The 13,764-nt window shown below is 40.9% G+C and overlaps 1 protein-coding gene across 7 annotated transcripts in view; it reads left to right on the top strand.

Moving 5' to 3' along the window:
* LCOR (ligand dependent nuclear receptor corepressor) overlaps nt 1-13,764 on the top strand; it is a 286,641-nt gene that overhangs the window by 139,960 nt on the left and 132,917 nt on the right. For all 7 annotated transcript variants that reach the window (XM_078643590.1, XM_078643591.1, XM_078643593.1 and 4 more), the window contains exon 4: nt 10,617-10,710. In XM_078643590.1, the coding sequence (XP_078499716.1) occupies nt 10,617-10,710 (94 nt within the window). The remainder of the gene's footprint in view (nt 1-10,616; nt 10,711-13,764) is intronic.

Below are 13,764 nucleotides of genomic sequence, written 5' to 3'. Positions count from 1 at the left end.
TCCCAGCTTTCACCTTTTGGTTTTACTTGTCTTTTACAGGGCTGAGACCGGGGTCTTTTTATGGGCGATTTTAGAGCGATTTCTATACATGTTTTTAGATATCTAGCTAAGCTATTTTCTCCCTTTCTGTGACGTTGAAAATATTGATTGCTATTTACGAGGTCATAATAAGAGTTTTTTGCACTAGCAATCGAAGTCTGGCATTCGGCTGTACCCCGGGAAACCACATTTAAACGATGTATCGATATGCTCGTGTTTTGTACTGATATTGCCTGAAAAGGATAGTGATAATGCACTTGAAGATACTTTATAGATCAAATATACATGGAAACCATCTAATGGTTTTTTCTCCGAGGTTATTAAGTTATGGTTTTTAATATCTGCTGATTAATGAGGATATGATTTTATTACTAAAGCACTAGCACGTTATTTATTTTTCACTGCAGTTTGCACTTAATACTGCCTGTTACAACATTCAATTTGATTGTCGTTATGAATAAATTTGAGTTGTTGAAGTATTTCTTTTAGCTTAATGCTTTTAGAAACGGCGGGCTTGTTACACCATTTTTTTTCACTATTGTCACTATCTATTGATGATTGGCCCTTGGCACGTCATGTGATCAAGGCAGTGTTTCACTGTTGAAACGCGTAATTCTAGGCACTTGCTGTTGAAGAATCTGACATCTATGCAATAAATTGCACTTGGAGCTAAACAAACACGCGGTGGTCCATACCTGTTTGTTGGGGGAACTTGGGTATAACAGGATTGTGGAGAGAGAGAGAGATGTGTGTGTATATATATACACATTTCAAATGTGCTAAGTCTTATTTATTCTTAATCTGATATGTTGCTAGTCATCATCTGTCTCTTGAGAGATACTGAGCTGTGTATTAAACACTTTATACTGATTCTAACAATATATCACAGAAATCATAAATAATTTAAAAACAAAAGACATCGTCCATGACGTGTCCCTTGTGGTGTACTCCTGGATATAGCAATCCACGCAAGTCTACACATTACAGTCATACTCCTCAATAGTGGTGGTATATTGATCTGGACGGGAAAGGCACAAGAACGCCACTGTGAAATGTGCAGCAATGAACTTTAGAATTAAAGTTCATTTATAGATTAAGGCTAGCAACGATTTTGGGGTCTGTGGATGGTCGGCACCTGGAAAACCAGCCAAACCTAGACACTGTGAAAATCACACAGCTGGATCTCTGTTGCGTGGTTTGTGTGGATGCAGCTAGCTTTCCCCCCAAGAATCTCCTGAAATCTCTAACTTTGCTTTAAAAAAAAAAACACTATTTCATCACATTTCCGTGAAAAAGTTCCCGACTTCATGTGGAGCAGAAGTCCCAGAACCCATTGTATCCACACTTCTGTTGCTAAAAAACAGTACCTCTCCTGTGGATGGGCCTTTCCTAATGGACAAGAAGAGGTCAGAACTGTGGCAGTGTGAAGTAATTGTGCTATGAATGTGAGATTCATCTTCACAAGTTCAGTTTAGCCTTTTCCTGCCCTGAGATGTAGCCCACAAACTCATAGATGCCTGGTAACATAGAATTTTTTTGCCTGGTAATATAGTAGTTTTTATCAGAAAAGTGGGTTATTTGTTTAAAAAACATATTTTTTCACTCCTTTATTGACGTTCATAGGGATTTTCGAGTAATTGGATAACATGACTTGTTAGATGCGCAGCTATCTCACCCTGACTGCGCCTGAATCTTTACTTTCTAGGAATGTTTGGCATTGGTTACTCTAAGAAATTTTAGTATTCACTTAATGGGGTGAGGACCCACCCCAAATACCACTCACAATCCTTGTTAGGGTGAATCACAAAAATCAGTAAATAAACATGTACTCGACCTCCTAGTAGCTAGGGCACATAGCAGCCAGCCTCAACTTGAAGGCAATGTGTAAAGAATGTATACAATACTCGAACAGTAACAGTGAAAACACAACACAAGAAAAATCCTAAACCAATGTAGAAAAACAGAATGTGTCAAAAAAAATAACTGACAACAAAACTACAAAACTCGAACGTGTAGAATCAGAGATATAAGTTTTTAAAGTTTGAGTTGAAAATAGCACCAAAAAAACGCCCACTTACAACACCGGGTCAAAGTCAGAAGTCCAGGCCGGTTGCAGTGGGCTGCCAGTCTGATACAGCAACTAGGTTAGTTTTGGTCACAAAGTTACCTTGTCACTTAGAACTTTTTATGAAGGTAGAAAGTCTCCAGCAGGGCCAGGCAGCAGACTGGAACTAATGGATAGTTTGACGGTGAACTGCTGTGGGAGGTCCCAAAGTCATGTCATCGGGCACAGTGAAGCAGTTGATTAAGATTGATAGGCTTACTTGGGTGCTGCTTGACATAAAGTCCTGTGAAGCTGTCAATCTTGTGCTACTCTGGGTCTATCCCAGTGAAGCCATTGAGAAAGGTACTCAGTTGATACTCTCCGTAGAGTCTGGTGATGCTTTTAGTTAGGCAGGAAGGAGTACACTCTAACCACAAGTAAGGGCCCGAGGCCTTCTATTCAGTACTTGGAGATTAGGGAGCCCAGCAGAGGGGGACTAGGTCAATCCTAGTTTGGACTGGTCTGCTGGAAAGCGAGAAAATGCCTCTTGAAGCTTGCGTCCCTGTAGCTCACAGGTTAGCCAGCTTACCCTTGGAGTCACTTCTGGAGGCCTGGGTTCAAGGGGTTCAAGGCAAGCAGGTCCATTCTTCCTTTAGGTTCTTCAGGCAGCAGGTTAGTGATTCTTCCCAGGTTAAGGAGTGTTCACTTGAATGCCCATTGCCAGCCTATGGGTGGTAGGTAACCCTTTGTCCACCCTCCAAACTAGTTCTGGGCAGCTGCCCACTGGATTTGAAGGCAGCCTGACTAAGAAGACAAAGGGGAGGCAAGCTCAAGTGTGAGCAACATCTGCCAATTGTAGGTTAGATTTTCTTTAAAGCTCAATAAGGGGATAGGTACATCCCCAGGCTGTTCTATCAATGGAAGGAAAGCCCCCCACCCCCAACACACCTCCCACACACCTAGAGACCTATGTCCACTGTGGGAGCAAGCCACATCTCGGTATAGGGGAGCCATCTACAGTCAGTGAGGCACTGTACAGTGGCAGAGTGGCCTTTTGGTTTTAGGCAGAAACAAGACAACTTTGTGTCTTTTCCATAATAGTTCATATAAAATCTGACTTTAATGGTAAATCGGATTTAAGTTTCTTTTAAAACGAAACCTTGAATTATTTTCCCTGTCGCTCCCAAACTGAAATTAGGCATTCTAAGTGGTTATAATTTAACCCATTGATTTTCTGTGGGATGTCACTCTTGCCAGAGTAAAAAACAATGTTGGAGGTTTATCACTACCAGGATATATGAAACATTAATTTCTGTGTGTCCTACTTTTAAAGACCATTCACCTGTTCTTATTGGGCAATAAGGCTTATCTTAGGGGTGACTTCTAGATATTAAAAAGGAAGTTTTAGGACTGTCAAAAGATTAATATTGACACATCGAATTTGCAGCTCAAAAACTGCACAGCCAGTCTGAAGTGGCAGGCTTTGAGACCTGCTTTATAGGGGCACTGTAGTGGTGGCACAAAAAATGCTGCAGATTACTATTAGTATTAAATGTACTGGCGCTAGGTACAGGTAGTAACTTTTACTATCAAGACTCAGCCCACTTGCTGGTCCTGGCAAGTTGACCAAGAACAGGTGTTCTGTTCAGTCAAAGTAAGGGAGCAATAAAGATGCCTTTAAATCTTGTTTTAATCTCATCACATACTCTCTGCTCAGGGACGGGGTCAGAAGTAATTTTACAATTACCTTTCCTTCTCTGACTGCTGAGTTCCAGGATTTTGTAAAGTGAATTATCTGACCTGCTGTAAGATGTGTGAAATGAAAGCCTGTGTAGGGTATCATGTTTTTCCTGACACACATTTAAATAGCTAATAAGTGAACTGTACAAACATTTCAAAATATTTTACAGTTGTTTTGAAAGCCCATTTTTGATACCTCAGTGTGACGATTTTTTTTTTTAAGGATGAAAAACAAATCCGAATACTTTACTTGATGATGTACAAATGAGACATATTTTCTGAAACCCAATTTTCACAAATTACACTTTATAGTTTTACCAGTTAAGTTACAAGGTGGTGGGAAAGTTTTTGGCCATTTCTTGGAAATCTACTCTGTAAATTACCGTGCACTACCACATCATGCTTTAGTAATTTATTTATTAAAAGTGAGTTTTTAAACATCAACTAATAAACACTCCTGCCCCAGACCTGATGGCAATACTATATGTGAACTACAAAGCAAGTCGGGAATCATGTGTACCCTTTCTTATTACACATGGAGCAAACGTTTACTCTATTTGATCAGAAATGCTGAACTCACATATTTGCCAGTGATCACACAATTTGAGACCAGTGTACAGGTCAAGTACATTACAGTTAGGTTGAGTAGATTATTAAAGTTACTCGAGTTGCTGGTCTAATAACATTGTTATGAATTTTCGAGGCCTGACTAGACTTATAAGTAAACTCAATGTGTCAATTAGATGAATGACAATTGTACCATGTTTAAATAAGGGCACAAGCCCTTTACTTCTGCTTGGCAGGGACTAAGTGCACAATGCTCTGTGACCAGCAAAAAAGGGTTCAACAACAGGACACAAAAATCGGGGGGAATACCACGCAAAAGATAATTCACAACAGTGGGATACTGGCTAACCCAAAGCCTACATGCTGCAGACATCTCTTATGGAATCTTCCCTTTCAAAACATTCCCTTGTGTCCAATAGGTCGATACCTTCTGAGACCCTTTCAAAACCCACATGAATGGTACCTTCACACACTGCAACCCAGGGGCCACGTTTGCCTCCAGCCTTAGAAGGGATATCTTCTCTATGAGGAACTCAGAAGGGAATTGCTATGTTTTGGGGGAAAATTGCTAAACGTGACAAACCTACTCAGTGTAATGAAAAATGTCATAGCTAGCGAAAGGAAAGGCTCACTCCTATTAAAGACAGGGAGAATAGGATTATGCAATACTTCTTCATTCCTCCCCAGCAACATGTTCTAAATTAAAAGATAAACTTGCCCCAATAACACTGGAAAGTTTATTTAACCCAGTCTGTGTCAACCTAACCTTGAAGGGGCTCTCCAGCTTTCTGTAACCCCCTCCTTCTGCACACACCGCCATGGACTCAAAACTTCCTGTTTCTTGTCTTTTACTTAAAAAAAAATAATATATATATATATAATCTGTTTCAATCTATGTACATTGATTGTACATCACACTAGGAACAACAATCATTTTTAAGACTTTACTTAAATCAAATCCGAGACAATCTGCAAACCCTCAAGTATCTACTCCTTAGAATATTCCTTCAAATATAATGAAGCCATAGAGGGTCACTTGTTATGTCACAACTCATAAGTGGGGTAAGCATCGCCTCCACATCCTTAATAGATTTGACATTTTTGTTTACGCTACCTAGGTAATTTTTCATTTTATATCGGATTAGAGGAAAGGGCTATTCAAGTTCAGAGTTTGCTTACCACCAGAGGCTAGATCTTCCACAGGTTGGAAATTGAACCTCTTGAACATGGAATTGGAAGACCAGTCCACTGCAGTCCTAATGTTCACTAGACTGGCTACTAGTGAAAAGGTCATAGATGCCATGCCATCACCCACATCCCCTTGTTGAATGGGCTTCGCACAAACATCAAAACCATCCCTCCTCATAATCCATCAGACCCACTTAGCAATAGTAGGGAAAAAGACAGCCTTGAAAAGCTTCCTTATAAAAATAAGAAGCTGGCTTACTCAAGGATGTCCAACTTCCTTGTCATTGTCTGATATGCACACAATTCAGGAGTCTCTGAAGACCAGATATGATACGACCCTTGAGTAAGAGTTAGTACCCCGTTTGGAATGAACATCCTGCCCATCATATCTGAGACCCTTACATCAGAAACACTGCTGCAATGTGTTAATTTATTCAGTGGCAAAGGTATGAAAAACTTCAAGAACATCCCAAAAGGTGGAGTATCTTGTCTGTGGGGATAAGGAAAGTTGAATACCTCTTAGTAGCTTCATTGCCATCTGGCGTTCACAAACCTGCGTACTATCAATTAGTATATGTCTAGTTGATATGGCAGAGTGATTGGTGTTCACTGACCTGTAAGCAAGACCCTGCATAGCAAGCTCCAATGAAAAGTTCAGAAGGTGGGCATGGTCTGGCTGCACGGGATCAAGGTGTTGTTGCATAAACCTGCTTAGCCTTTTTTCCAGCCTGATCTATATTTGTCTTGGCACCAAATTAAAGTCCCCGCGGAACATAATTGATTGTGCACACTAAATTCTCTATGAAAATCCACACATATTTGGTGTTGTCGGACTAGAGACGCTCAAAGCAACATATCTTTGGTAAGCATTCCAGTTTTTTTTCTGTCCACTTGAAAATACAGCCTAATCTATTTTTTAGAAAAAAGAAAACGCTAAGACAAAGGCGTGCCAATACTAGAGCATTGAAAGGGTTCAATATGTAGTTTCTGCTCTTTTTCATTCCAGTTTAACGATGGGTACTCTTGGTTGATATCAGAGTATTTAATATATATTTGAATCAAATCCAAGAATATCTCTGTAGGTTGCTCAGACTGAACTGTCACCACAACTCTGAAGTGTTCTCAATGTTGCCTATGCTTTAGTTTTATACTTTAACTGTACCCATTAGGCGGAGTGTAAAAAAGACGTCTAGACAATATGTGGAATGCATTGTATTTTGTAGGTCTGAAACACGAATCTCAAATATCTTGATGAAAGAATAGGACTAGTTGTTTTGAGTAACATGTAGTAATTTGAATACGGACAAGAACTTGTTTATTCTCTGCATTCTGTCAATCAGTCTCATTTTAAAATTTCTCTTAATTAAAATTGTTGAAAAGTGGGTTATTGGTAGGGTTAAGTATACACTCACAACTAGCAATAGGGCCCCCAACCCAGTATATGGTCCAGTAAAGTTCTCCGTAAATTAGTCCCATGCTCAACCCTTGGTAGCTGACGAGCTGTCAGACCTAACTAAAGCATTAAAAAGCACCAATACATCAAATAAGAAAGGCACAACTCATATTAAAAATCCCACACCCATTTATGAAAATAGGAGATATTTTTTGCTTTAAAGTGACACCAAAATGACAAAAAACCAATGTAGGGAATGGGAGATATGAATTTTTAAAGATTAACCACTTTATATTGTTTAAAAACATATAGTGCCACTTGAGGACATCTGTTTGCGCTTGATTGGGATAGAGTCAGTTTGCAGCTGACCGCAATGGAGCCATGGTCAGGATACATGAAGCGAGAGTCCCCGGTCAAAATGCACCTTTACACTTGGAAACTTTTCTGGAGCTTTTTCTTGCAACGTTGATAGACCCTCCACAGCAGGTCAGATTCAGTGAGGGCTTGCTGACTTCACTTTCTACGAGGCCCCTGTCATCCTGGAAGTCTGGAGCTCCAGAGCGTTCAGCGTGAAGAATCTGAAATCCGGGGCGCGGCTGAAGGTTGTTGGCTTGACTCACTACATTGGGTCGGTCACCTCATGGAGCTTTTTCACAAAAGTTCTCCAAATTTCAGGAGGTGCTTCTTGAAGGTATCCTTGTAGGTTCCAGGTATCCAAAACACCAATCCAAGGGTCTGGAATCTCCTAGATGGTCTCTGGGATGTTTGGATTATAATTCTCACAATGCACCTGACCAAATACTCAAAAGTTCATTGGACGCACTCCAGGATGGGTACTCTTGGTTGTGATGATGCAAGTGGGCTCTGTTAACCTTTAGATTCCTGGGGGTCCACTCCCTAATCCTTCTTGAAGCAAGGTACAGTCCTCAGGACTGTGGTACCAGATTGTGCAGCAGGGGCAGTCAGAGTGCAGGCCTTTTGGTGCAATTCAAGATTCCAGCAAGGCAGTCCTTCTCCTTGTAGTTTCAGGAACAGATCTGAGATACTATGCAGCTCTCACATATTTATTCAGTATTCTGGAACGACAAGCAGGGGGCACTTCTGTCCAATGAGATGCTGGGTGCCACCTAAAAGCACCTATCATAGTGTGGCATCTTCTGCTCCGAAAAAGCACTGCACTTCCAAAATCCAACATGGATGATTCCTCTCCAGAATTGTAAGAGCTGGCTAAACCAATTCACAGTGTGGCTCATTTCCATTAGCTCTCCTTCCCCTGACATCTGCAAATTCCTGTCCTAAGCCTCCCTTCTGGTTGGGGGCCCTAGATGTAGGGGTAGGTACGTCTGGCATTTCTTCGTGCTCTGCTCTCTCTTTGAGCTCAGTTTGATCTACCCAGACACCTCTTTGACCTATCCTCTGCAGTTTCAGAGCTCTCGCCATCAGATGACCCCTGCTTTTGCTGCCACGTGCCACCTCATCAGGGCAGCCTGTCTAAGCCTGTAAAGGCTGACCAATCAGCAGCGACTACTTGAAACATGGATTTTAGCCCAAGAAAAGAAAGTTCTAGAACTTCTTTTCTGTACCAGTTATGTTACATTCAACAGTGGCAAGTTGTTCGACTTATCAATGGTAATCTTTTTATGTCTTTGAATTACATTTACTCCTTTCCTAGCAATAGTTATAATTAAATAACATTTTGCAATGTTAGCCCAAGGAGCGAAGTTCCTACAATTGAGAAAAATAAATTTGGCACTTTCCCCCACCAGGGCCTATAGTTACATGACCACCCACCCCTGGGAAATCTAGGGAAGACCTTGGGGGCGCCTAATATGTACAAATAGGGTAGATTATCTTTTTTAAAGTTTTATACCACCAAAGTCAGATTTGCATAACATTTACTTTTAAAGATCTTCAAAGCAAGGCTGCCTTTCAAATGACAGCAGGCGCTCACCTTGCACACATGCAAGTGCAGGAAATCTGCTGGGCTTCTAAACTTCTATGTCTTATTATATACTAGGGACTTTTGGGCCTGTCCATGCCAATTGTGAGAATTTACTTTTAAAAACAGACTGCAAGACAGGCCTGCCTTTAGAAGGACAGCAAGCACACAACAGTGCACACATGCATGTATAGAAAACCTCCTGGGCTTCTAAACATCCATGCCCTGTCATTGCCAGTTGTAATTGTACCCTATTACATGTACCTTTTTAAACATAGCTCTGGGCAGCGGAGCCTATGGTACAGTCATAATCCATTACCCCCAGTATCATTCAGTAGAAAATGGGGGTGAACAGGGCAAAAGAAGGACTTTCTAACAAAAATCTAGTACAATAAATTGTTTGGTGGTAGAAACTCATGAATTGAGTTAAAATTGCTGTAATATATTTAGAGGTTAGCTCCTTGATGAGCTTAAGAATTATATTGAATGATTACGTATTGCCACCAGATGTTCAGAAGATGTTCCCGTGGGCACTAAACCTAATTAATTGTGGCACATGTTCTAGTTTTAAAAGTAAGCCATTCATCACTTTCCATAGCCTGGTGAAGTAGGTTAAAACAACCCAACAGTACCTTCTGAAACAGAATCACTTTCTTCTCAGATATACAAAGTTGTTATATATTTTCATTTTGTATGTTCCCCAGTTATAGTGCTTGTGTTGCATAGCATATTTTGGTTGCCTGTGCAGCAACGTTAAAGCCTAAATGCATAGAACCCCAATGTTCTATTAGTTATTTACTCCTAGAAGTATTTGTCCTTGTCGGTCACTGAAGAGATTGTCTTCATTCAGGTTATTTCCTCAAGATTCCCCATGCAGTCTCTCCAAATGCCTGAGCAGGAGCATATGTTTGCCACTGGATTTGCAGTGTTTTGTCATAAATCCGAATAGGGCAACATAAATCTTTTTTAGTAGTTAGTCTATCAGGATCTGGTCACATTTCGTTCAAATCTAAAATTTTGTTCTGAAATCCAGAAGTATGTGATGACCCCGGCAGGCACAGTTTGAGGATTCCTTAAGTTACGCTGTCTGCACACTTCAGTACTGTCCATCACGAAGGACATTGACCTATCTGTTATGGCGTCCCGGTGCATTGTCTAGTTTTAAATTGACAATATGTTAGCAGCCTTTTGTGCCACTCCACTTCCTGCCGCCACCGTATTCTGCAGCCGAAGTGTGAAAGGGCTTGTATGCAGAAAGTTAAAACCAACACTAATTTTCCTGACTCGGGAAGACTGAGGCAGCTGTGTATTATTCCTACTCCTACTGTGTGTAAGTTTGCTTCTATGCAGCAAAGGATCCTTTCAGTTTCTCCTGTAGAAAAACACTCTTTTCACTACCACAATGTAGAGAGGATGCAGACTTCCTAGTCGCAGAGGAGAGAGAGGAAAAAATTAAAAGGACTGTTTGGTGTTCAGTGCTCGCGCACAGTTTCAAGTACATTTTTATTCAAGTTTTTTCGTTTCAGGCAAGTAACTTTTCTTTTTTATTTAATGTGATTTTATCTGTGCTTTCTTGGAATATATTTAGGCTTTGTAGTAGTAGAAATATGCTCAGTATTTCTGGTCAACGCTTGAAAACCATTACACCTAGTTTATCCTAATTGACATTAACTAAATTTTTTCCTCCTTTGCATCTAATCCTGTAGACGGAGTGCTTGATCTCTCGACTAAGAAAAGCCCTTCTGTTCGCTGCTCCTCACTGAGTCCTTCTCCAAGTGGCTCCAGCACTTTAGGCAACGGGTAAGACAAAAAGTTACTACAGTTTTTCCCCCCAGATTATAAATAACCCGTTAATCACGCACTTTTCAATTGACAGAATTTTAACTTTATCACTTGACTGAAATTATCTCCTTCCAAATAATATAAATGATAGGACTGCAAAAGAAATTTGAATAGGAAAACCTGAGTATCTGGTTGGCTGATTTTTTCAGGAAACCCTTGGATAAAGTGAGTGTGGGCCCTAACATGCATAACCTTGTGAACAATCCCTAGTGTTTTATAGTGAGTACACTTTCTAAGCTATTCCTACTGGAGGGACTTCAGCTTATGATCTGGTTAGTGCAGTTATTGTGATGAATTTTGTGGAAGGTTTCTAGGACCATTCTATTTTGCTGATTGTTTTGGCCAGTAGCCTGCTGTAGATAGTGCTCCTGTTCTTATGTCCCAGAAGCAGCGCTCACAAGAACTATTGCGACTTTGGTGATGGGGAAGAGGCCAACATGGGGAGGGCTCCCTGCTGTTAATATCTGTTGTGACCAAGAAAGAAGCTCAGCGATGCACTCCCAAATTATAATTATATGAAATCTTAGCAGTAAGAAGAGTATATGATTATACAGTCATTCTAGTCGTTCTATAAGTACACTAGATAATCAATGACCTAAAGCAATCCAAATATTAATTCGGACAAGATTAATTGTATGGCTCAGTGACCTTTTAATGCTTTTGTTGGATCGTATTCTGCCTTGAGAAAGTCCTGGTACCAATTTTGTACGGACGAAACACATGTTGGCTGCAATTTACGTCTGAAAGTTAACAAGGAATAAAAGAAAAATCATACATCCAAACATCGTGATTGGGTCATCTTGTCCAAATGAATATTTGAATTTCTTTGTCAATGATTATCTAGTGTACTTACAGAATGATGGTTCAATCATATACTCGTCTTACTGCTAAGATTTCATGTAATTATAATTTGGGAGTGTTTTGCTGACCTTTCTTGGATACTTTAAATAGCAGCTCGTTTCAATCTGCTATCTCCACTCCTTGGTAGTGAGTGAGATTGGTTGCTAGAGCACCCCTGCTACACTCACAGCAATTCTGACTGCATTGTGCCCTCAATATATGGTCGTCTTACATCCATTTAATCTTTGATGTGCGGTTATTTCCTATCAGTGAACACTACTACCAGAATCTTTCTGAATATCTGTTGTGAATAGAACTCTTTTGATGGCTTGAGCGAAGCAAGTTAGATTAGTCATATGTGAACCTAGGGTTTCCATTCTTTCCAAAGTGGTTTGGGTAGCGGAAGAAAGGAACCAGTCTTGGAATTAACCCAACAGACTTTCTTTGCTACACATCCTTAAAGGGTTGGTCTCATTTTGTTGTCATTCCCTTAAACCTTCTTGTATGTATGTATGTATGTATAGGCATTTATATAGCGCACTACTTACCCGTAGGGTCCCAAGGCGCTTCGACCGCTGCGAAACCCTTCCTGGCTTCCCTGAGAGATGGTCCCTTAATGGGTATCTCCAGGGTGAGACCAGGCATCCCCGGCGGTCTGGTGGGGCCGTTAGTGAAGATGAGGCAAGCTAATGCCCAGAGTTGCCGAGTGTGATCGCTGATCAGAGTGGGCACCGAGGCGAGAGAATTATCGAGTCCGCTGACCCTGGTCCAGAAACCTGCCGCGCCGGGAATCGAACCCTGGTCCCGGGCCGTCCTCTGCTCTCGGGTCTGCCGCCTCTAACCAGTGAGCCACACTACTTCACCTTGGAGTTTCATATTTGGTTTTCGTTGCCATAACTTTGAAATCCTATCCAGTATGATTAACCAACTTGTCCCACGTGTACAATCCAACGTTAATGGGAGAGGACAATGTCTACAGTATGCAGAAAGGAATGAACCAGTTAGGGAGGGAAAGATGCCAAAAATGACGCAAATCTGGCTCTGCAAGAATGATGTTAATCAGTTGAGGACGTTGTTACTTTTAGTTTGTGTGTGAGGCTGGGCTATTGAGGAGCACCATAGATTTGTCTGAGGATTGGGGGTGGGAGCACAGTACAGCCTGCCTGGAGTGATGTTATATGCACTGTGGATAAGTTGAATAGTTGCTCATTCCGAGCGATTGGTTTTATCACTGAATTTGATACTGCAGAAGATTTCAACCTACAAGCTGACTTGGACTCTGTAGTTTTACTGGAAGCAATGTGCCAGTTTGGTCTCCTCGCCATCCAGTCGCACAGTGACGCTAGTGCCCCAAGAGCCAGATCATCTTTTTCATGTTATTTCTCAAGTGTCATCATTCAATAGATAGCCACTCAATATACTATTTATGTAATTTCTTCTCAAAATGGAGAACCAGTGTATCTATGATGGTTCCAGCTCAGTTATTGATGAACAGCGGTAAGCTTGCAGTGCATACTTAACATATGATGTAGCCACGACTGCCGCTGCTGAAGGGACGTTTTACCCATTTCCTGTAGTTAGTTGTCTCACCTCTTTGAGGAGTGAGTGTTCAGTGCAACATGAGACTTCTTTAATAAAATATATATGCACAATTTAGCCTTCTGTCGTTCTAATTAGCAATACATTTGTTAAAGATTAGACTTGGAATGATGAGGGGACACAATTTTGATTTCATTTCTGCAGTAATCTGTACACAGTACTTCTGAAGACCCTCTTATCTATTATCCAGTTGTACACATGCAGTTTAAGACCCTGGGAAATCTGATTAGAGGGGGTTATGTGCCTGCCAGTTGCATGCCCTACTCAGTTTGAGGTTTGCAGCATGTAATATTTAATTCTAATGGAAAGCCGCTGCATAATTTAATCTATACATAGACCTTCTCGGTTTATGGACCTCTTCAAAACTTTTGGTCGGAAAAAGCCTCAGCCTCAGCCTCAGTCTCTACAGTTAGACTTTACTGGCTGTTTTTTACTGGAATATGTCAAAACCAGCCCATCAATTTTTGTTTTGCTCGCCGTGCACTTCCGTTTCCTCTTACTGTTCGACCAACAGTGACCTTGCTTAGCTGTTACCTTTAATAAATTGCAATATGCAACTGCTTGCGCTGACTT

Source organism: Lissotriton helveticus, chromosome 5_1 (assembly GCF_964261635.1).
Source record: "Lissotriton helveticus chromosome 5_1, aLisHel1.1, whole genome shotgun sequence".
Taxonomy (NCBI): domain Eukaryota; kingdom Metazoa; phylum Chordata; class Amphibia; order Caudata; family Salamandridae; genus Lissotriton; species Lissotriton helveticus.
This window is presented reverse-complemented; position numbering and strand designations above follow the sequence as displayed.